The sequence below is a fragment of the Oryx dammah genome, unplaced genomic scaffold, assembly GCF_014754425.2.
Source record: "Oryx dammah isolate SB20612 unplaced genomic scaffold, SCBI_Odam_1.1 HiC_scaffold_20, whole genome shotgun sequence".
NCBI lineage: Eukaryota > Metazoa > Chordata > Mammalia > Artiodactyla > Bovidae > Oryx > Oryx dammah.
In genome coordinates, this window is record NW_024070204.1 from 32145020 (window position 1) to 32169561 (window position 24542).

At 42.3% G+C, this 24542-nt stretch overlaps 1 protein-coding gene across 2 annotated transcripts in view; it reads left to right on the forward strand.

The window, feature by feature from the left end:
- TTC23L (tetratricopeptide repeat domain 23 like) overlaps nucleotides 1-24542 on the forward strand; it is a 66576-nt gene that overhangs the window by 12223 nt on the left and 29811 nt on the right. For both annotated transcript variants that reach the window (XM_040262307.1, XM_040262306.1), the window contains 4 exons: nucleotides 7739-7895; nucleotides 9254-9379; nucleotides 11693-11870; nucleotides 14541-14649. In XM_040262307.1, coding sequence (XP_040118241.1) covers nucleotides 7739-7895; nucleotides 9254-9379; nucleotides 11693-11870; nucleotides 14541-14649 — 570 coding nt within the window. The remainder of the gene's footprint in view (nucleotides 1-7738; nucleotides 7896-9253; nucleotides 9380-11692; nucleotides 11871-14540; nucleotides 14650-24542) is intronic.

A 24542-nucleotide genomic window follows, 5' to 3' on the forward strand; every position in this document is an offset into this window, starting at 1 on the left:
CTAGCAAGTGGTGAGTAAATCAAAGTGGGCTTGTGGAAAGGTCAGTTTAGCAATGATAACTAGAGTGGAAGCCATCTCATCTAGCTGTTTACATCTAGGTGTAAACTCAGGCGGATGACAGGGCCACAAGTGAGAAGGTAAGGATTTGAGAGTCTGTGATGCACAGATACCTTTACCTTTTGAGCCAGAAATTCCACTTCTGGAACTCTTTCCTGAATCTATAGTTATAACCTGGATGAGACAGTATGGCTGAGGTTATTCTTTGCAGCACTGTTTATGATAGTAAAAGATTGGAAACAACCAAGTGTCCTCATGAAGCACTAATATGCACAGTGGGGGTATGCAGTCTTAGAAAGGGCACGAGGAAGTTCTGTCTACAACCAGGGGAAGATCTCCTGGATCCATCTTTAAGCGAGCAGAATGCACCATGCAGGACGGTGTTTGTAACCTGCCTCTTTCTGGGTGAGAAGGATGGGAGAGAAATGAGAATATGTGCTTATATTCATATAAAGAAATACTGAAGGAAACACAAGAAAGAAAAGTTACCTAGAGGTTGCTTGTGGTAAAAGACGATAAAATTGGAAGTGAGATCTCTCAACATTTACCTTTGCATAAAATTTTGACTTTTGAACCATGGGTATGTACTACCTATTCCAAAAAGACTGTGAAGGGAGAATTGGCAGGACATGGCACTGGATTTGGGGTTGAGGAAAAGTGAGGCCCCAAAATGACCATGAAGTTTCAGGCCTCTCAAGGTGCTACTGTCAGAGACAAGCAGATCAGTAAAGAAAGTGGAGTGGAGGAGGAAATGTGGATCTGGTTTTTTATATACTGATTTTGAGTTGCAATAGCAAAAGCCACGAGTATATTTTAACTAGGTGCTGGAAAACTGGGACCAGAACTTGGGAAGAAAGCAAGGGAATCATAAGTATGGAGGAATATTTGAGACCAGAAGTAGGGAGGGGCAATGGAAAATTATAAGTGTGAAGGCCAAGTTTGACGTTATAGGAGTTGATAAAGCTTCTGGGAGGAAAGAGAGAAGAAAAGGAAAAAGTGAAAAGACAGACCTTTGGAGAATGGACACATTTATGGGAGGGAATAGGGGACCCTGGCAGAGTGAGCACGGAGTCAGAGAAGGTTTATCAAGGAGAATCAAGTTAGTGCAGTGCCTTGGAAGCCAAGAGGAGAAGCCAGCAGCCAGGGTGCCTAATGCTGCCATGAGATGGGGATGCAAGAAACCGTGACCACACTGATTCAGTAGGACACCTTTGGGGATGTCACAAGAACCTGCAGAAGGGTTGGAGCAGAAGCCAGATCCCAGGAATGAGGGGAAGGCACAGGGGCCAGCAGTCTAGACTATGTATGTCACGTCCTGCATAGGGAAAGGGATGTGGGGGTAGTTAGGGAAGGCAGAAAAGTCACATGAAATTTACAAAAGGAGGAGACCTGGGAAGATTTCTGGCAGTGAGGAAGGAGCCAGATAGAGTTTGAAGGTTTTAAAAATAGAACAATGGATGCGATGGGTCCATGAGTCAAAGATGAGAGAACACAAGGCCTTTGCAAAGCAGAGTATAAAAGGCTGTGGGCTGATGAAATAGAGTAAGGGGACACTAGAAATGGAGCTCTGTCACCAGCTGATCTAATGAGAACCGTCCTGAGGCTAGGCTTCCGTGGTTGAGAGAAGGGCAGGTGGAGAACAATGGGGTGGCCGGTCACCTTGCTACCACTGTTTCCAAGTGTTTAGGAGGAAATAATAATATGGACAGGCAGTTTCCTGAGGCTTTTCCTATTTTTAATGAAGCAGTGAATTAGTCTGTTAGCCTGTTCTTACTGGGGCCTTTCCGAGTATCTGGGGCTCTGTTATAAGTTCTGCAAAACCCCAAAAAAGAAGTATAAGTTATGAACCCTACCTTCTCTGTCTAGTTGGTTAAAAAAAAAAAAACAACTGGTACAGCGCTGGGGTCCAGCCCCCGCAGGATCCAGGGAAACCCGAAGGAGAAACGGTGTCGGCGATTGCGATTGATTTAGAGAGAGAGAGATAGTTAAGAATGTTGTAGATAAGAAAATAGAGGAGAGAAGAAAAGAGGCTGGTGTTCCTTGGTTTATACAGAAAATCAATAAAGTCTCAAGACAAGAGACTTGCACTGTCTACATGAGGCCACAGGTGCCCTCCCGGTCTCCCGGGGGAGTGAAGACGCAGGGCGCCCTCCTGTTCAGGTCTTAGAAACCCAGGCAAATTAGTAGACATGGCGGATCTCTGTACTCCAGATGGGAACTAGCCTGAAAGAGAGAGTAAGAGGAGGAAAATGATTGACACGAGGAGATCAAGCTACTTTGATGAGCGAGATCCATAGCTTTATTTTTAAACGGTACTTATATACCTTTTTTGTACATAGAGGAAATGAAAGATGCAAGGTCATACAGAGTCAGCCCAACATTCCAGCAGTATTGCCTTTATCGAAACCATGATTTTTCTGCATACCTTTTCCACAAAAGATGTTGTGTTCAGTATCTTCTGGCCTTGGAGGCCTGTGAACATTTTATGACCCTCTTTTGATAAAGGCTGCTCAACCAGAAAACTTGTTTTTCCTCAAAGTGTTTTTTCTTTATATTTCTAATCTATGTCAGCCTCAGAAAATACCAAACAGAGTTATGTTTTTCACAGAGCAAAGGTGCAATGAGTTACAAGAAAGAACCAATTAGCTCAAAAGTTTGATATGGTTAAATTCAAGGCTACACTTGTTTTTCTAGCATTCTCACTATGTTAACTAATGCATTCCCAGGTGCACAGTGGATAAGAGATATGGGAACTTAACAAGCATTGGCCCAATAATGAAATCCTACGTCCGCACTAGCACTACTCTAATAACTTTTAACTCTTTCAAAGACACTATGTTTTAGGCTTTCCATGCTTCTCACAGTTGGGAGGCTGTAAATAATCACATGCGTCTGGATATACCTGCTGAGCAAGCTAGAATGCTAACAGAGGGGGTTTGATTTGAAATATTCCTCTCATGTCCAGGAGACTTATTAGCTATAGCCCTAAGTTGATTTTCTCCAGAGAAAAGTGGTCAGGGTTAGCCCCCTGTTAATGTCAGAGGAGTTGGTAAAAGTCATGAAACAGTAAAACAGACAGATTCTGGTTTTGGGGTAGATGCTCGAGAAAGCCTAGGGAGCCCCTTGAGTTCTGAAGCCTTGCTTAACAGTTCTCTTCCACATGACTTTGTCATGGGTGGGATCTCCCGTGGCGGCTCCCGGCAGTACAGGAACAAAAAGGAATGATAAAAAACCAAGGTGATCAGACCTTCAGGAAGCCTGGTAGCTATCTGAAGTGAGTGTGCATTTGAGAAGGCAGTCTTTTATAGAGATGCTGTAAGTAGCTTTATGAAGAATGTCCAGAGTATGTAAGGACAAGTATAATAAATTGCTTAAGAGGTACAGACCCTGGTAGTAATAATAATGGCTAATATTTATTTAAACTCATTTCCCATCAGTGTGCCAGGCACTGTTTAGTCCTTTTTCGTGAATTAAAATAATCCTTGCAACAACCATACAAGTTAGGAGGTATTTTCATTGCTGTCTTATAGATGAATAGACTAAAGTACAGGTAGATGAAGTAACTCATTCAGGTAGTGGCTAAGCCGACTTCTGTACTTGGAAGTCTGGCCCTAGACCCTGCTCTCTTAATCACTACTGTGAGAACTTCCTAAATATAGGTGATCTAAGGTGACAAAGGCTGAGGAGGTCTGAGCAGATTGTCTGTGGCCTGAGTCAGAGTAACAGAATCAGTGGTGGAATCTTATCCCAAATTAAAGAGAAATGATTGATCCATTGGGTGAACAATCTCCGGACCCCTTTTCCAGTTTATCAGTATGTACTTGTGATTTCTGAGTCTCAGGCTTCAGAAGCAGGTTTCGCTGCTGCCCTGATTTTCACTTCTGTAGTTGCTGCATTCCTGGTGCAGGGAGAAGGTTGGAGTCGTTGGCTTGGGAAAGCAAGTAAAGGAAACTGACCTGGTCTTGGAGTAGACGTTGGAACTGGGGAGTTGGGACCTGGAGTTAGGGAACAAGGTCACTGATCTGTGAGTGTCCTCTGGAGAGAGAGGAAATGAATCTTACATGTACACATATATGCAGATGCTATTTTTCCAGAAAAGAGGGTGTTCTTGTAATTACTAAAAAGCAAATTCTTTTTAAAGCATTAGATTCTGATTCATCATATTTTTTATCATCCTGAATTTTCTCATGTAGGGAATGTTATAAAAATATTATCACAGAGTGACATTTTAAAATTTTATTTTATTTATTTGGCTGCATTATGTCTTAGCCATGGCACATGGGATCTTTGTTGCATCATGCAGGATCTTTCCTTGTTGTTCAAGGATTCTCTAGTCGTGGCTCTGGGCTCTAGTAGTTGCATTGTGTAGTCTTAGTTGATCCATGGCATGTGGGATCTTAGTTTCCTGACCAGGGATTGAACCCATGTCCCCTGCATTGCTAGGTGGATTCTTAACTGCTAGACCACCAGGGAAGTCCCAGAGTGAGATTATTTTTTAAAACGAAAACATTTGTCTGAAGCTATGGTCTCTAAACTCTTGAGAATTAGCTTCCTTAGCACTAAAAAAGTTTTCTGTGCTCTCCATAAATATGTATTTATTATAAACTATGTACAATGGTATTAAATATTATGTAATATTATAAATATTCATTAGACTGGAAAACAACAAATACTTTTTTCTAAAAAAGAGAGAGAAGTTTTTATCCCCTCCCACACACCCTAATGGCATCTTGCATACCCAGAGGGGTATACACATCCCACTTTGGAGACCAGAGTGCATTCTGGGAAGGGTAAAGGAGTCATTTTTCTTTAGGGCTGAACTTTCAAGTTTAATGAGCTGTTTAGTTCAATTTACTTGAGGCCCGCTGGTCACAAGCTCTGCTTTTTCATCAGAAGGACCACAGTGCAATGAAGGGGAGGCAAGAAACTATATAATTAACTAGCTGATGCGTTTAGAGGAAGTGTTTCTCTTGGGGATTTCACCAGTAGTGCTGGGCCCCCGGGGCTGGCGTGTGGGGCTGAGGGGGAGACTTGCAAAGCCTCAGAACGACTTTAGGATTTGTTTCTCATTTAGGAGCCCAGGAGCAGTGTTGTGCTGATCCGGGAGTGGTTTTCAGTGGCTCATCCAGTTTCACTTTTCTCCTTCCTCTACACCCTGGGAAGCATCTAGATGTGGTTCCTGCTCTCCTTACTGACACACTCCCAAGGGCCCAGCTGATCATGGAAAGTAACCTATTTGATAAAAGACTCTCAGTTTCCTAATTCGTTGTCTTGGTCTGATTCCCTGGCAGAGTTTTCTGTTGCTGCTACCTTCTCAGGACCTGTAAAGACTCCCTGTCACCCTGCAGATCAAGTCCAGCCTTCTCGTCTTGGCATCTAAGACTCCATTTTCCCCATCCGATTCATATCTTCCGTGTCTTTCAATTTAAACCTCCCTTTAGTCAGACTTGGAGAAGGCAATGGCACCCTACTCCAGTACTCTTGCCTGGAGAATCCCAGGGACGGGGGAGTCTGATGGACTGCCGTCTATGGGGTCACACAGAGTCGGACATGACTGAAGTGACTTAACAGTTAGTCAGACTGCTCTTCTCACAGCCTTCCCTAATATTCCAGCACATGTGTACACACCCATACACACACACACACACACACACACACACACACACACATTCGTTCTGTCTTCATGGCCTCAGGCTGTTTCCTCCTAGTGGAAACCCTTTCTCATTCTTCTCCATCAGTCAGAACCTACTTACTCTTTAGGCAGGAGAAGAGTCCCACTTCCTGCATAAAGACTTTACTAACTCACTATTTCTCTAAGTGTGGTCCTCAGACAGCCTATATCAGTGTCACCTAAGATAGCTGTTACAAATCTGAACCCTTGGTTCTCCCCTTAGAACTTGCAAACCATAACTACTGGAGGCCCAGGACTCTGCACTGTAGCAGACGCTTTCGATGCAACTTGAGGACCCTGTCATCTGGTAACTTGAGATGTAGCCCTTTCTTTGGCGACAGAGTCCGTTTTTCTCTTCTGTTGAGACCTACAGAAAGGGCATTTCTGAGTATTCTAACAAAGACTTCTTGGCTTCTGGGTCACTTTTAGGTCTTTCAGAGAAACTGTGTTCTCATTGTTGTAATTCATTAAGGAGGACCTGCACATTTGGAACATATGAGGGCTTTAGGCTTTAAAAGCAAGTCCTTTTAATCATCTCTAATGCCACAGACTACACTGTGCCATGAAAGCAGCTCCAAGCCAGTGCTGTGTGCTGTGTTTAGTCACTCAGTCATGTCCAACTCTTTGCAACACCATGGACTGTAGCCCTCCAGGCTCCTCTGTCCATGGAGATTCTCCAAGTACTGGAGTACATTGCCATGTTCTCCTCCAGGGGAATCTTCCCGACGCAGGGACAGAACCCAGGTCTCCTGCATTGAAGGCAGATTCTTTACCATCTGAGTCACCAGGGAATCCTAAGAATATTGGAGTGGGTAGCCTATCGCTTCTCCAGGGGATCTTCCTGACCCAAGAATTGAACTGGGGTCTCCTGCATTGCAGGCAGATTCTTTACCAGCTGAGCTATCAGGGAAGCCTCCCATGGGCCAGAGGGAGAGCAAACTGGGGGCTGGGTTGGGAGGGGCAAGTCACAAGCACAGTGGGTCTCCTTCTGTGGCAGGGTGAATATGTTTCCTAGACCTCGGGTCTGCAGGGAGGAGAGCTGTATCAGCCATGGGTGGACCTCAGGAGGGCAGAGGAGAAGCTTTCTGTGTTCTCTGCTGGCCTTTCTCTTTTCTCCAGGATTCCCCTTATCCATCAGAGATCACTGGACATGAGCTGGTGTGGAAGATGAGAAAATAGTTTTAACCTGAACACTCCCAAGTCTCCCTCTGTTAACTGGACTAATTCCAGTTCAAATACGTGGCTCAGGAACACCAGCCTTTAGTTAGAAAACAAGGGGAAACACGCCCCATGTTCTGTCTTGTGGGGTGTTGGCATCCCTTTTGTCTTCTTTCTCTAGAGAGGGGCCTCACTGCATTAGAAATTAGATACTGTGTGTGTGTGTGTGTGACCAATTAGTATCAACAACTTCATCCTGGATTGAAAAAAAATCCCCAGATGGAAGTAATTGTATTCATAAGCCCCTGTCTTTATAGAATCCCTTTTCTAGCAAGCTCAAAGCATGCACTCTGTGGCATAACCCAGTTCATTTCTGGACTGTCTCCATGTGTTGGTAAAGGCAGCTGCTGTAATTTTGTTGTCATTTCACATTTGGGGGATGGAGAAGCTCTGTGGGTTGAAAAGGTCACATGGCATTAGCAGGAGATTGAGACCAGGATCCTCAGCTTCCTTTGCTGTCTCCGTCACTCCATCAGTGATGTCCAAATAGAGTCTGTTGATGAATGTCAGGGTGGCTGCGTAAAAAACACTTGTGCAGTTAATTTCAAATATAGAGTCCTGGACCCCCTTCCTCAAGGGATCCCAACTCAACAGGTCTAGGGAGGGGGTGGCCAGGAACCTATTCTTTACAAGCATTCCAGATGATTCTAATGCACTGCAGTTTGGGGAACCAGTACTAAAGACTGTACTGACAACCATACTGCCCACCTTAGCCCTTCCCAGGAGTGTCTTTGACTGAAATGTGCCTTCATAATGTTTTCCTTCTTGCCCTTCACCCTCCAACTCCCGCAGGCCTTCCAGCTCAGGCCAAGAAACATGCAGAATCCGCCAAGAACATCTTGCTGACCTGGAAGGGAACCACAACCTCAGACAAGGAGGAAAAGCAAATTCTGGAGACTCTGGTCATGCTCTACTACACTCTGGGCGTGGTCTGCCTCCTGCAGAACCAATATCCTTTCCTTCCCAGCGGGATCTGGGGATCAGGGCCGGGGGCCATCCATGCCAGATGAGTCATCTCACACAGGGTGGGAGGTGGAACCGAGGCCTTGTAGCTCCATTCTGACGTCCGGGCCCTCCATGAGCCTGCACTAGGAAAGTCCGTCTAGAAAGTACAAATGTTCCTCCTGTGTCTATTCACATGAGCTCTGAGTTGAGCCATGGGAGGATTCTCACTGGGGACACATCTCCTGGGCACCTGAAAGTTTTGGGAGCCTGTCTTGTGCTTCGTTGAGCCCTCAAGACAGGCAATGTTAGCAGTAAGGAGGTGAGTGATAATGGCAGTGGCCATGTAGGACGACGGAGGATGGATGGTAATTTGAAGCACTGTTTGTCAGAGTAGGCTGCACATCCTTGTCCCCTGGGGAGATTCAAGAATGATAGCTATTTGGGTCCCACCCCCAAGAGTTTGATTTAGTAGGCCCCGGGTGCATCTGTTCCCTGAGATTTTTTAAAAGCCCCAGGTTACTTGTAACATGCAGGCAAAAACCTCTGATTTAATGTACACTTGATGGTTTTAGTTTTTCTAAAATGCTGTTGAGAACACTGCCCATGAAGCTGAAGGCCAAGCAAAATAGACCAAAGAAATAGTTTTCCATATTTCAAGGGAGAACAGTTAAAAATGCCTCTCTTCCAAAAGCTTGTGATTTTGACAGCCTGTGGGTACTATCTCTGCTTGAAAACTAAGGGGTCTTTCATGTTCATGAATAATCATTAACCCTCTTTTGAGCTCCTTTCTGCACATCCCCCCTCTACATTTTTGGTCCTGATATACTCAGCTTGCAAAATCTGATACATTTCCTTCCTCTCTTATGCCATTCACCAGAGGGCTATTGAGAATGCGGGAAATGGAAGGATATTGGGAATTAAGGGGATTTTCTTTCCTGCTGTTTGCCTCTCGCCAAAAAGCTGCTCTGCTTGGACTTTCTAAATGATCCAGAAAGTCCCTTTCAGCAAAATTGGTTCCTCTTTTTTACCATTCACAGAAACCAACTTGGGAAAAAATGAATAATTGTTGTCACGCAGTAGATGCCTCTAAGGAAATCCCGTGTAAATCACGGTTTCCGTTCACTCCCAGTGCTTGCCACCCATCCCAGCCCTGGACTCCTGCAACACCACAAAACACCCAGGGCCCCGTTCCTTTTCTGAAGAATCCTCCCTTCTCGACAACACATACAGATGAAAAATAGAGTGAAGTGTGTGTTCCTAGATACTGTTTCATTTTCCCAAGGGCCCCTTTTGTTTGCTCACCAACTCTGCCTTGGTCAGTGGGGGCGTTTGTGTACCTGGCACTTTCCTTGACTGTTTCACTGGCAGAGAGGCATATTTCAACCTGCAGAAGTCAGAGAGAAACATGAAGGAGCTGAGAGAATTGTGTAAGGGAGGCACTTGTGGATTACAGGTCTCAGAGAAAGATCTAACAATCGCTTTGGGCAGGTGAGATCTGGGCTTAGAGAAGCTTGGATTTTTATGACTTTGTTTTTGTGTAGTCACTAAGCCTTGTCCGACTCTGCAACCCCATGGACTGCAACACACCAGGCTCCTCTCCTTCACTATCTCCTGGAGTTTGCTCAGATTCATGTCCATCAAATCGGGGATGCCATCCAACCGTCTCATCCTCTGTCATCCCCTTCTCCTCCTGCCTTCAGTCTTTCCCAGCATCAGGGTTTTTTCCAATGAGTCAGATCTTTACATTAGGCAGCCAAAGAAATGGAGCTTTAGCTTCAGCATCAGTCCTTCCAATGGATATTCATTTTTATGACTAAAGCTCGCAATTACATGATTGTCCTGTACTTGGTATATAAGGCGAGAAAAATACTTAGAGTAAAAGAACCAGAGACTCAAATAATAGTATAAGAGGCTCATGTTTACCAAATGCATATACCATGTTCTAAGTTTTCTGTGCTCTTTCCCATTTAATCCTCATAGCCACCCCTAAGATAGCTGGTACAATTACTTATCTCATTAGAAAGAGGGCAAAGAGACTGAGCTGAAGATAAAGAAACCATCCAAGGAGATAAGCTTTAAGTACTTTGGAACTTGGTCTGAACGTAGACTCTTAGCCCTTCCTTGTGCTGCCTCTCCTACTTACTCTAAAATTACTTTTTTTTTTTTCCTGAATTGCCACCTACTTTTGTCATTAAGTGGTCTTCCCTCATAGTTCAGTTGGTAAAGAATCCATCTGCAACGCAGGAGACCCTGGTTGGGAAGATCCCTTGGAGAAGGGATAGGCTACCCACTCCAGTATTTTTGGGCTTCCCTTGTGGCTCAGCTGGTAAAGAATCTGCCTGCAATGCAAGAGACCTGAGTTCAATCCCTGGGTTGGGAAGATCCCCTGGAGAAGGGAAAGGCGAGCCACTCCAGTATTCTCGCCTGGAGAATTCCATGGACTGTATAGTTCATAGGGTCACAAAGAGTCAGACACAACTGAGCGACTTTCACTTTCAGTTTGTCATTAAATATGACAAATGATAAAGAAGAAACACTTAATGAGAACAATATATTGAAGGTCCTTGAGTTATTTGTAGCACATGCATTTTTAAGGAAAGTTGTATTCCATATGGAAACAAAGTTCATGGAATTTGTGCAAGCCAGAATGAGACTTAACTATTTTACTGTTAGGAATCCTCTGAGAATCAGAATATTTAGCTATGAGAATGGGCCCATCAGAGTATCAGAGGAAAAAAAAGAATAATAAAAGGTTTACTGTTGCCTAGATTTTTCAAATATCTTCACATCCTTGAAAACAATCCATTTCCAGAACTGTAAGCACTTGGCATGGTAGGTTAGACGATGGAATGGTAAGTAAGTGAACTACATGAGTCATACTTGCCTCCTGTAAACAGCTATGAATCTAGTTGTCAAATGGGAAATGGCGGGGAGACGTTGGCATGTCCAGAGTTGAATCAGAAACAATTTTTAAGTCCGCAGGCCCATAGGTGAGAGTCCAGTGACTGTCTCCGGCTGACGCACGGGGCAGTGACTTAGATTTTTGTGCTTATGTGAAAGATAGCCTTGTTCCTCTTTCAGAATAACTTTGAGTGTATATTTCACTCATCCACTCCACACAGTCGGCCTGTTTGTGCATGCACTCTTCTAAGTGTTGGAATGTTTACAAAAGTATAACTACATTCTCGACAGTGTTCTAAGTGCTTTACGTGTATACACGTCAGGATCATATTTTAAGTACAGTTTTCTAACTGTTTTTTGAACTTAGCACATTTAAAGTTTTTCACGTCTGAAGTATTTTATTGTGTGATGTGCCATGATTTATTTAATCATCCCCCTTTTGGTGGGGAGATACGTACATTGTTTTCTCTATCCTGTCTTATTTTTAGCTGAGGAAGAATAAATTAAATTAGATCAAACAAAACAAAGGAAGACCCCTGCTTTAGCCTAAAAGAGAAGGAATCAGATGTAATAAAATTTTATTTTGATTTTAGAAAGTCTTTGTTATGGGGTAAATTACCCCATCTTATGAACTGCCAGACGCCATTTTTTCCATATGCTTTTTTATAAAATTAGCCTATTGTGATATATTAATGGGTTTGATGAAAGGGTAGTCAGTGAAATCTGGTGGGTAAAATGCTGGTTAATAGGAGTGTGTTTACGGCAAGGCTGGACTTTGAGCCACCCACACAGATGATCCGTCTGTGAAGGCCAAATTGTTTGGTTCTTAGAAAGTTCCTTCTGTGTCTGCAGAGCAAGTCACCTCTCTCTGACTTCCCACCCTTGTCCCCTTTCTTCCAGAGCCTCTTTGGCCAACTGCAGGTTAAACCTTGCGCTGGTATACTTTGAAAAGGCAATTGACAATGTTATTGCCAATAAGGGTGACAGTACATCAGATCTGGTCAGTCTTTACCAGGAAATTGCTCAGATCGAGCAGCTGAGGAGGAACCACGAGCAAGCCATCCAGTACTTGCACCAGGTAGGTGGGTTGGCTGAAGTCCAGACCAGGAGGCTTTGTTTGGCCGCAGGCCTGGTTCCCAGAAGGGAAGAGCGGGATGGGATCGATTTTCCTCCAGATCCACACGAGACCTTCCTCAAGCTCTGGGCAGGGAACACAGGCTCACGGTGGGCCTGTCTGCTGTGTGACCTGATCTAACACAGCGCTTCCCCTCCTGGCTTCCCTCACCTCTGTCTGTGCCAGGAAGAGGGAGCTGAGGGGAAAAGCCAGAGGGGCAACCGAGTTCACGTCTTTAACAAATGCAAAGGCTTCTAAAATGAAAATTTGTAATATTTTGGTGTAATGCTCTCATTTGTCCTGTAAACTAGTCCAGCTGGTTGAATTTCCAATCTAAGGTTAAACCACCAAGATGGTGTTTTGCTTGGAGGTAACTAATTTGACAGATGGTGAGGGGAAAACGAAACATAATGTTGAGTCTATCATAATTTAAACAGTGTAGGGCACTTTATGTATCAGGTACTTAAAACTTTCCTTGAAACTGCTGGTTAAATTCACCTTTTCTCTCAACGGAGAACCATGCCCATGGCTTCAGGTATCTCCCATGACTGAGATCAGATCACAGTACTGGATTTCCTATTTTGCAAAAAAAAAGTGCACTGCCCTCTAACATTGCATGTGATAGCAGTCTGCTACTGAAGAAAAGGCATCTGCCTGCAATCCAGAAATCCCAGGTTATTGACATCACAATGGAGAGATGTTTGGGAATGCTGCCTGGAAGGCAGGGAGTCCACTACTTCCGGAGAAAGCCTGGCTGGTGTGTCTGAGACTCCCGTAAAGTAGCAGTCCAGTTTAGAATGAATAAAACAGTATATAATCAGGGTTTCCCAACCACAACAAAAATAATAGTTCAAATGTATGGAATGCTTTTACCATGTGCGCATGAGGCTATATTCATTTATTTCATGAAATAAGCATATGAAGTAAGCACCATTATTTATTTTTTATCTTATTCTGTGCATGAGGAGGAGAAGGCAATGGCACCCCACTCCAGTACTCTTGCCTGGAAAATCCCATGGATGGAGGAGTCTGGTGGGCTGCAGTCCATGGGGTCGCTAAGAGTCAGACACTGAGTGACTTCACTTTCACTTTTCGCTTTCATGTATTGGAGAAGGAAATGGCAACCCACTCCAGTGTTCTTGCCTGGAGAATCCCAGGGACGGGGGAGCCTGGTGGGCTGCCGTCTATAGGGTTGCACAGAGTCAGACATGACTGAAGCGACTTAGCAGCAGCAGCAGCAAGCATGAGGAAACTGAAGCGCAAAGAACTATAGCTAATTCACTGGAAATTGTGTAGCTAACAGGTCGCGGGGTGGGTGGGCATGGATTTGAACTCAGAAGATTTGACCCCACAGCCTTTACTCATAACGACTCTGCACTGGGTCTTAGCTCTAAAGTGTCCTCTTAAGTGTTGTCTGGAGCTCCTTGAAATACCTCATGCTGTTTGGCCTATGGAAGTGGCTCTTTTATTGCTGGTGGGTAGTGAACTGGATACTTTCTGTCTTCTTTCTTTTTCCAAAGTGTTACTCCTTCCATTTTAGTTCAGATAATAAAAGCTATATTTCTCTAATGCTTACAATGTTTAGTGATACGATGGCACCCCACTCCAGTACTCTTGCCTAGCAAATCCCATGGACAGAGGAGCCTGGTAGGCTGCGGTCAGTGGGGTCGCGAAGAGTCAGACACGACTGAGCGACTTCCCTTTTGCTTTTCACTTCCATGTATAGGAGAAGGAAATGGCAACCCACTCCAGTGTTCTTGCCTGGAGAATCCCAGGGACGGGGGAGCCTGGTGGGCTGCTGTCTATGGGGTCACAGAGTCAGACATGACTGAAGCGACTTAGCAGAAGCAGCAAACTTCTCCAAAACACTATATACATATTCATTTAATCTTTATAACTGTTTGTGACAAATACAATTTTTGTCACTCCTGTTTTATATTCAAAGAAATTATAGTGACTTGCCTCGTTATAGTAAATGGCTGAGTTAAGATGGGAACGCAGGCAGTTGGGCTCTAGGATTCATGCTTTACTAGACTTTTTTTTTTTTTTTTTTGATACTGAACCTTTGAGAGGTTGAGCTAAAGCTATAATTTTGCATTTGTGATGAAACATAATAAAAAACAATAATTTTTTGAGAACCTGCCATGTGAAGGGTGCTGTGCCCAGTGCTTTGCACGCATCATCTCATTAACCTTTCCCAAACCCTAATCAGGGCTTCCCTTGTGACTCAGCGGGTAAAGAATCTGCCTTCAGTGCTGGAGACCTGGGTTCAGTCCCTGGGTTAGGAAGATCCCCTGGAGAAAGGAAAGGCTACCCACTCCAGTATTCTGGCCTGGAGAATTCCATGGACTGTTAGTCCATGGGTTCACAAAGAGTCAGACACAGCTGAGCGACTTTCACTTTCAAACCCTAATCAATGGAAAGTATATATTCTTTCTACATATGAAGGTAAAATCACTTGCTCAAGAATCACAGAGAGGAAGTAGGGACTCAAACTCCTCTCTCAGGTAGGTAACTTCATGATTAAATAAACAGCTGTCAATCAACCAGCACTTCTGTGGGAGCTACTATAAAATCCCCAGTGAAACACTGCCACTTGGGTACTTATCCTTCTCACCATTTTCTGTGTTCTAGGCCCATTCCATCTGTGTCTCTTTGTACACTGAAGTCAGCCCCCAAGCTGCAGAGGCAAGCGCGTTACTAGCCAAGGCTTATGCCATGTCTGGAGAGGTCCAACACAAGGGTAGGTAGAAGAGGTGATTTTGCAAATATTATCATTTCCCATTCATAGGAGGGATGCACACTGCCAAATGGAATAGGTGTATCTCTCAATATGGACAGATAAGTAGCTTTTCATGTCTGTGATAGAAAGATAAGACTAGATACCATTTTGTAGAGTCATTTACACATGGATTTAGACACAATAATATCTCCCCAAATTAGCTGGAACATCAAAACCAGTAAGATCATCTGATTTCTATTTCCTTCATTCCCTTAGAATCTCACCAGAGCAAAACCAATACAATATTGTAAAGTAATTAGCTTCCAATTAAAATAAAGATATTTAAATTTTTAAAAAAAGAAGAAAAAAAAAAGAATCTCACCAGAATTTACCTGCATAAAGAGTAGAGAATCCTACATGCAATGAACTTGGCCTGAGATCTATCAGTTAATTAGGAAATCCAGTGATAAAAGAGAAACATTGTCTCCTCTCCTCATCCTCCTCCACTCTCAACCTCCTTGACTCTTAGAAAGAATGTTTGTAGCAGCTAGAATTTTCTCGACTTCTATTCAGAAGTGAGGTACTGGGGGTTCTAGAGGGAAGCTGAGTCATGAGCCCATCCTTCAGCAGTGGTCCTTCTCAGACAGTGCCATCCTTTTCATTGTGGGTAGCTTTGAGAGAGACTTGGGAGGAACCGGTAAGGAAGGACAGTCCCATGCTCACCTGGCTTGATCCAATTAGTGGACACTAGTGGATTCAGTGGTTTATCAGGAGGAATTTGAGATTTATAAAAAATATAATTTAAATATTTTTTAAATACTGTGCTTTTAAAAATAATATATTTTTAAAAATAATCTTTTCTGTACTTATAAAAATAATCCATTTTGGTGGACATTATTTGCCAGTTATATATATATGAGAGAGAAAGGAAGAGTGTGTGTATGTGTGTCTGATGAGGGGAGATGATATTATTTTCTATTCTTGTATTTCCCTATGTTATTATATAAACTTTTTTTTTTTAGCTTCAGAAGTTATTTGGATATTTTGAACATTGGTTTCTTTAGCATGAATGTTCATTGAAGATTCTTATTCTGTGTTTTCTAGCTAATTATCTTGCTCCTTTTAAAAATGTCATTGTGTATACTCACAGTATTTGTGCTCCATGTATATATTTGATTTTTCAAAAACAGTCTTCATGGTTATTAAGAAATTTAATCTGTTTGTGGATATGTAAAATTTGTTTTTAATGAGAAAAAGTCTATGATTATAGAGTTGGGAGATTCCAAGACTGTCTTATTCTTTCCTTACATACTAATTTTTGACTCAAGAAAATCTTCAACTCCTAGCATCCTCTAAATTCCAGATGGATTAATATTTTTTACATCAGAACTGAAAGATATAAATTAGCCAGAAAAAAGTTCAGTACTAGAATAAAATGTACTAAAATTAAAAATTGGAGAAAAGAAAAATTCTCTGAGCATGCAAAGATATACCTGAAAAGAAGAGACCGATAAGTTTAATTATAAAAAGATCTAAGACTTGTGCCTGTCATGAAAAACCATAAGTAAAGTAAAAAACTCAACCAAGATGAATAGATAATCCAAATAGGCCCTAGTTATTATTATTATTATTTTTAAAGAATTTGTAGTTAACTTTCTAAGAAAGAAAGCTCCAAGCACAGATGATTTCACTGGGTAATTCTACTTAACATCTGAAGAAGAAATAGCACCTATCCTATATAATCTTCTCCAGAAAGTTAAGGAAGAAGGAATACTGCCCAACTCATTTTGTGAGGCCAGCATCTCCCTGATACCAAAATCAGACAAAGACATTAGAAGAAAAAAACAAAACCAAAATAACAAAAATAATAATAGACCAATACCTTTCATGTACATAGATGTAAAAAACAACAACAAAATGTATAGCAATATATAAAAAAGAATAATACACAATGATCAAGTGAGGTTTTTTTCCTTTGAGAATGTTAGGCTGGTTCAGTATTCAACCCTGAATCAATGTATTCTACCATATAAACTAAATCCTAAAAGAAATCAGTCCTGAATATTCATTGGAAGGACTGATGCTGAAGCTGAAGCTCCACCTGATGTGGAGAATTGATTCACTGGGAAACACCCTGATGCTGGGAAAGATTGAAGGCAGGAGGAGAAGGGGACAACAGAGGATGAGATGGTTGGATGGCATCACCAACTCAATTTTGAGCAAGCTCCGGGAGTTGGTGATGGACAGGGAAGCCTGGAGTGCTGCAGTCCATGGGGACGCAAAGAGTAGGACACAACTGAACTGACTGACCGTATCAACAATCCAAAGACAAAAAGCACATAATCTTATCAACTGATGCCGAAAAAGCGTGTGACAAAATTCACTATCCTTTCATGATAGAAAGGGAACTTCCTCAGTCTGATAAAAGGCCTGTACAAAAGGCGTACAGCCAACATCATGTTCATTGGTAAGACTGTATGCTTTTGTCTAAGATCACGAAGAAGGGCAAGATGTTCACTCACTACTCTTATTCAACATAGTACTGGAAGTGTTAGCCAGTGTAATAGGCAAGAAAAAGGCATACAACTTAGAAGAAATAAAATGGTCTCTATTCATTGACAGCATGACTGACCAAGGCATTTACAATTCCAAGGAATTTACAAATCTCCTAGAACCAGCAGGTGAGTTTAAGCTTAGCATGGTCATAGGATATAAGATCGACACACATTTCTATATTAGCAAAGTACAACTGGAAACCAAAATTTTTTAAAATACCATTTACAAGAACCCCATTTCCTAAATGAAACACTTCGGTATAAATCTAGCAAAATATACTCAGGATCCGTGTGCTGCAAACTACAAAATCCTGATCAAAGACAGATGACCTAAATAAATGGAGACACATTGTGTTCTTGGATTGGAAGACTCACAGTAGTAAAGATGTCAAAGTGAAAGTCGCTCAGTCACGTCTGACTCTTAGTCCATGGAGTTCTCCAGGCCAGAATACTGGAGTGGGTGCCTTTTCCTTCTCCAGGGGATCTTCCCAACCCAGGGATCAAACCCAGGTCTCCCTCATTGCAGGCGGATTCTTTACCAGCTGAGCTACAAGGGAAGCCCAAGAACACTGGAGTGGGTAGCCTATCACTTCTCTAGCAGATCTTCCTGACCCAGGAATTGAACTGGGGTCTCCTGCATTGCAGGCGAATTCTTTGCTAACTGAGCTATCAGGGAAGCCTGTTAGGTCTTCCCATATCAGTTTATGAATTTAACTCAATTACAATAAAAATTCCAGTACATTTTTTTTGGGGGGGGGACTCGGCTCAACAGCTTGTGAGATCTAATTCCCCAACTGGGGATCGAACCTGGGCCCTCAGCAGTGAAAGCACTGAGTTCTAACTACTGGGCCACCAGGGAATTCCCAGGAACTTTTGTAAATATAGATAAGCTGACTGCAAAATTTATATGGAAAAGCAAAGGAACTAAGAAGCTAAAACAATTTTAAAAAATAGTACAGTTAGAAGAATCATACTGCTTGAGTTTAAGATTTGCTCTATCAAGAGAGTGGTATTGATAAAGGGACAGACAGAAATCAGAATCATTGGAACATAAGGAGAGCCCAGAAATAGACTTAATTAATTAATGACCAATTAATTTTTGACAAAGGTACAAAAGTAATTCAGTGTGCAAGTGGTAGTCTCTTCAACAGATGGTATTGGAACAATTGGTATCCAAGTGTCTCCCAAAACCTCAAACACTTTCATATTGTACATAAGCATTAACTCAACATGAATCACTGTCCTAAATATAAGAACTAAAATTTGTATTTACTTTACAATAATCAGAAAACAATATAAAACAGCAAAGATACCAATTTTCTTCTATCAAATTGTCAGCATTTTTAAAAAGATAACCTTTTAGCATTAAAGACAGCAATTTGATTACAAACTCCTTGAAGGACAGTTTGGTAGGATATTATACAGCTTAGAGCTATATATATATTAAACTATAGGGCAATCAACTTTTCAACCATACTGTGTGAAAGTTTCAAAAATTTGAAATTATCTGTCATTTGACAGATAGGTAAACAGGTCTGCTCAGTCATAGCTGGTGGGAGTGATAGTATAATTGATATGAAATTGTGTTGGTGGTTTAGTCGCTAAGTCAAGTCTGATTCTTGTGACCCCATGGACTGTGGCCCACCAGGCTCCTCTGTCCATGTGATTTCCCAGGCAAGAATACTGGAATGAGTTGCCATTTCCTTCTCCAGGGGATCCTGCTGACTCAGGGATCCTGCACCCCAGGCAGATTCTTTACTGCTGAGCCACCAGGGAAACATTGTTATTAAATTCAGTTCAGTTCAGTGGCTCAGTTGTGTCTGACTCTTGGCTACTCCATAGACTGTAGCACGCCAGGCCTCCCTGTCCATCAACAAACTCCCACTCAAACTTATGTCCATTGAGTTGGTGATGCCATCCAACCATCTCATGCTCTGTCATCCCCCTCTCCTTCTGCCTTCAATCTTTCCCAGCATCAGGGTCTTTTCAAATGAGTCAGTTCTTTGCATCTCGTGGCCAAAGTATTAAAGTTTCAGCTTCAGCATCAATCCTTCCAATGAATACTCAGGACTGATTTACTTAGGATGGACAGGTTGGATCGCCTTGCAGTCCAAGGGACTCTCTAGGGTCTTCTCCAACACCACAGTTCAAAAGCATCAATTCTTCAGCACTTAGCTTTCTTTATAGTCCAACTCTCACATCCATGCATAACTACTGAAGATATTATATCTTTGACCAGACAGACCTTTGTTGGCAAAATAATGTCTCTTTTTTTTAATATGCTATCTAGGTTAGTCATAACTTTTCTTCCAAGGAGCAAGTGTCTTTCAATTTCATGGCTATAGTCACCATCTGCAATGATTTTGGGGCCCCCCAAAATAGTCTCTCACTGTTTCCATTGTTTCCCCATCTATTTGCCAGGAAGTGATGGGGCCAGATGCCATGATCTTAGTTTTCTGAATGTTGAGCTTTAAGCCACCTTTTTCACCCTCCTCTTTCACTTTCATCAAGAGGCTCTTACTTCTTCATTTTCTGCAAAGTGTGGTGTCATCTGCATATCTGAGGTTATTGATATTTCTCCCAGCAATCTTGATTCCAGCTTGTGCTTCATCCAGTCCAGTGTTTCTCATGATGTACTCTGCATATAAGTTAAATAAGCAGGGTGACAATATACATCCTTGACATACTCCTTTTCCTATTTGGAACCAGTCTGTTGTTCCATGTCCAGTTCTAACTGTTGCTTCCTGATCTGCATATAGGTTTCTCAAGAGGCAGGTCAGGTGGTCTGGTATCCCCACCTCTTTCAGAATTTTCCACAGTTTGCTGTGATCCACACAGTCAAAGGCTTTGGCATAGTCAATAAAGTAGAAGTAGATGTTTTTCTGGAACTCTCTTGCTTTTTCGATGATCCAGCAGATGTTGGCAATTTGGTCTCTGGTTCCTCTGCCTTTCCTAAATCCAGCTTGAATATTTGGAAGTTCACGGTTCACATACTGTTGAAGCCTGGCTTGGAAAATTTTGAGCATTACTTTACTAGCATGTGAGATCAGTGCAATTGTGCGGTAGTTTGAACATTCTTTGTCATTGCCTGTTTTTGGAATTGGAATGAAAACTGACCTTTTCCAGTCTTGTGGCCACTGCTGAGTTTTCCAAATTAGTTGGCATATTGAGTGCAGCACTTTCACAGCATCATCTTTTAGGATTTGAAATATTCTATCACCTCCACTAGCTTTGTTCATAGTGATGCTTCCGAAGGCCCACTAGACTTCGCATTCCAGAATGTCTGGCTCTAGGTGATTCATCACACCATCCTGATTATCTGGGTCATGAAGATCTTTTTTGTAGAGTTCTTCTGTGTTCTTGCCATCTCTTCTTAATATCTTTTGCTTCTGTTAGGTCCATACCATTTCTGTCCTTTATTCTGTCCATCTTTGCATGAAGTGTTCCCTTGGTATCTCTAATTTTCTTGAAGAGATCTGTAGTCTTTCCCATTCTTTTTCCCCCTCTATTTCATAGCATTGATCGCTGAGGAAGGCTTTCTTATTTCTCCTTCCTGTTCTTTGGACCTCTGCATTCAAATGGGTATATCTTTCCTTTTCTCCTTTGCCTTTAGCTTCTCTTCTTTTCCCAGCTATTTGTAAGGCCTCCTCAGACAACCATTTTTCCTTTTTGCGTTTCTTTTTCTTGGTGATGGTTTTGATTACTGCCTCCTGTACAATGTCATGAACCTCCATCCATAGTTCTTCAGACACTATGTCTATCAGATCTCATCCCTTGAATCTATTTGTCACTTCTACTATATAATTGTAAGGGATTTGATTAAGGTCCTACCTGAATGGTCTAGTGGTTTTCCCTACTCTCTTCAATTTAAATCTGAATTTGGCAATAAGGAGTTCATGATCTGAGCCACACTCAGCTCCCGGTCTTGTTTTTGCTGACTGTATAGAGCTTCTCCATGTTTGTCTGAAAAGAATATAATCAATCTGATTTGAAATTAAGGGACCCATTTGATATATCTAATAAAATTGAAAAGGAAACATGTATAAGGATTTTACTCTGGCAGTATTTGTAACTGTGAAATATTATAAACAACTTTATCAATAAATGAAAGGAAAATTTGGTATGTTAGCTATATAGAATTTTGTAGTATTTAAAAGGGCTAGATTTTAGGAGTTCCTTGGTTGACCAGTGGTTAGGATTCCAGGTTTTCACTGCCATGGCCTGGAATCAGTCCCTGGTCAGGGGAGTGAGATCTTGCAATTATCAAAGTATGACCAAAATAAAAGGACTAGATTTTACAAATAAAGAAAAGGTTAAATTTTAGAAAGCAGCATTAAGGGGCCTCCCTAGTGGTCCAGTGGTTAAGAATCCATCTCCCAGTGCAGGGGACACAGGTTTCATCCCTGCTCTGAGAAGATCCCACAGGCCACAAGGCAACTAAACCGATGAGCCACAACTGCTGAGCCATTGCTCCAGAGTCCGTGAACCACAACTACTAAGCCTGCAAACCTAGATGAAGTGCTCTGCAACGAGAGAAGCCATTCAAATGGGAAGCCCACACACCACAATTCAAGAATAGCCCCTGCTTGCTGCAACTACAGAAAAGCCCACACACAGGAACAAAGGCCCAGTACAGTCAAAAATAAACTAAATAAATATTGAAAAAGCATTAAGGAAAAAATAACTTGCACTTTTAGGACACAGAAAGTAAATGTGATGGTTTAGTTGCTAAGTAGTGTCTGACTCTTTGCAACCCCTTGGACTGTAGCCTGCCAGGCTCCTCTGTCCATGGGATTTTCCAGGCAAGAATACTGGAGTGGGTTGCCATTTCCTTCTCCAGGGGATCTTCTGTACCCAGGAACTGAACCCAGGTCTCCTGCATTGCAGGCAGATTACCGACTGAGCTAGGAGGTAAGCCCCATAGTTACATTTATATAAACATGAAAAATGAACTGCAAAGTAAGAAAAACTGCATCAAAATATAAACAGAGGTAGAGACTTCTGGCTGTGGCTTTGTGAAGAGTTCTGTATAACCTCTTAACATACATAACACACACACACACAAACTGAATAAAACAATTTTTTTAAAAAAGTACCCATTTCAGGACACTGGAAATAGATGAGCAGGTAACAAATTGCAAATCATTCTCGAAAAACTGTTAGAGCTTTAGGTAAAGAGTGAGTCTTTTTGGCATCTTGCCTGGGCTGCTCCCACCCATCCACAGCCCCAGCTCAGTCCTTAAAGAACACAATTTTATCAACATGAAACTAGCTGAGAAAACAGCACCTTTGCTGGCAGAGGAGGCTAGAGCATGGGACAAAAGCCTACAGATTTATCTGATAAAAGTGGCCAGCATAGTAAGAAATGAATTGGGGAATGCCTGATACTTGTTAGCCTGAATATGCTGTACTGGTTGGTGTCAGTAGCAGGCCAGTCATCAATTTTAACTGAAAGAACCTTGAAATGAGAGAGCCATAAGAAGGCTAAATAAGCTCTCCCAACATTTCTGGCCATCTGGGAAACCACATACACATACAGGGGACACTGGAGGGTCCAGCAAAAAACAACTAAAGGAGACTTGAAATGTGGTAGAGCTTTGAATGCATTTCCCAATCTACATACAGATCGCTCAACAGAGGATGAAAGACATAGCATCTAGAGGCATTTGAGCACAACCTCTTCCCAAGTCAGTGGGTCAACACTAGCTAGGCAGACACAGGGGTCACCCCCAGGAATCCAGACTAAAAATTAAAATAAGCATTGAAACCTGAGCAAAGACTTTCAGTATTTGGTCCAGTGTGTAGGAACTTGGAAATCATCAATCCATTCTAATACAGAAGCTGATCAAACTGAAAAATCACTAACTCGTCTTTGATCTGTCAGAGAAGTGAGGTCATGGGTCACAAGTCAACTGATGCCTCTGAAACTGGAGAAACAGGTGAATACAGAGAATCACAGTTTACCAGAACAGATCACCATGTTGACAGGAACCAGTACTGGGGTTAAGAAAACCTGAACTGTAGTTGATGAATTTCTGGAAGCTCAGTGTGGGCAAAAAATTTAAATTTTTAATTAAAAATTAGGAGAGTTAAAAATTCCAAGGTTACTCAATCATAGGGGATCCCCCACACTTTATATTTTTATCTCCAGGAACTTTATCAGGTTTTCACAGTGAATATTGGAGAAAAATACCCCTTGCTTGCAGCAGGGAGAGGAGGAAAGTAGCCATTTAAAAAATATACCAGAGCATCCTGCTTAACAAGGCCCACCTTCAAGAGAAACTTTTTATTTTAACTAGACCCTAAATATTGAGTTTTTCCCCCAGAGCCTAACCAACCTGAGAAGATGGAAATATCCAACTTCAGCCTCCTCCATGCTGTCCCATCTGAGGGAGAGGGGACTGAGGAGCATTTGTAGAGTTCACAGTCCAGAGGCATGGGCTCACCAAATGACAGGATTATACAGTGCTTCCCTTCCCCCGACACCTTACTACCACATTACTAAAGGCCTGTTTGGAGCAGTTCCTTTTATACAATACATCATGCCCAACTATCAAGAAGAAATACAAGGCATACTAAAAGTCAAAGACTATAATTTAAAGAGACAGAACAATCATCAGTATCTTACTTACTTAGAAATGGAAAATGAAGTGGCTCAGTCGTGTCCAATTCTTTGTGACCCCATGGACTGTACTGCCAGACTCCTCTCCCCATGGGATTTTCCAGGCAAGAATACTGGAGTGGGTTGCTATTTCCTTCTCCAGGGGATCTTCCCGACCAAAGGATCGAACCTGGATCTCCTGCACTGCAGGCAGACTCTTTACTGTCTGAGCCACTGGAATGATCAGACTGAGAATCTAAAACAACTATGTGATGTCCAAGGACAGGAGATGGATTTCTCAGCTCAAAATACAGAATACACCCTTCTGCTGCCTTTTTTTTTGGTGGGGGAGGAGGGTGTCTGTTATTGATCTGTCTGGACCCTGAAGGACTGGGCAATGTCTACCCATACTGGAGAGGGTGGGACTTCTTTACTCAGTTGACTGATTCAGATGCTCATCTCTCCTGTAAACACCCTCACAGACACACTCAGAAATAATGTTCTGCCAGCTATTTGGGCATCCTTCACCCCACTCCAGTACTCTTGCCTGGAAAATCCCATGGATGGAGGAACCTGGTAGGCTGCAGTCCATGCTAAGGGTCAGTCACGACTGCGCAACTTCCCTTTCACTTTTCACTTTCATGCATTGGAGAAGGAAATGGCAACCCACTCCAGTGCTGTTGCCTGGAGAATCCCAGGGACGGGGGAGCCTGGTGGGCTTCCGTCTATGGGGTCACACAGAGTCGGACACGACTGAA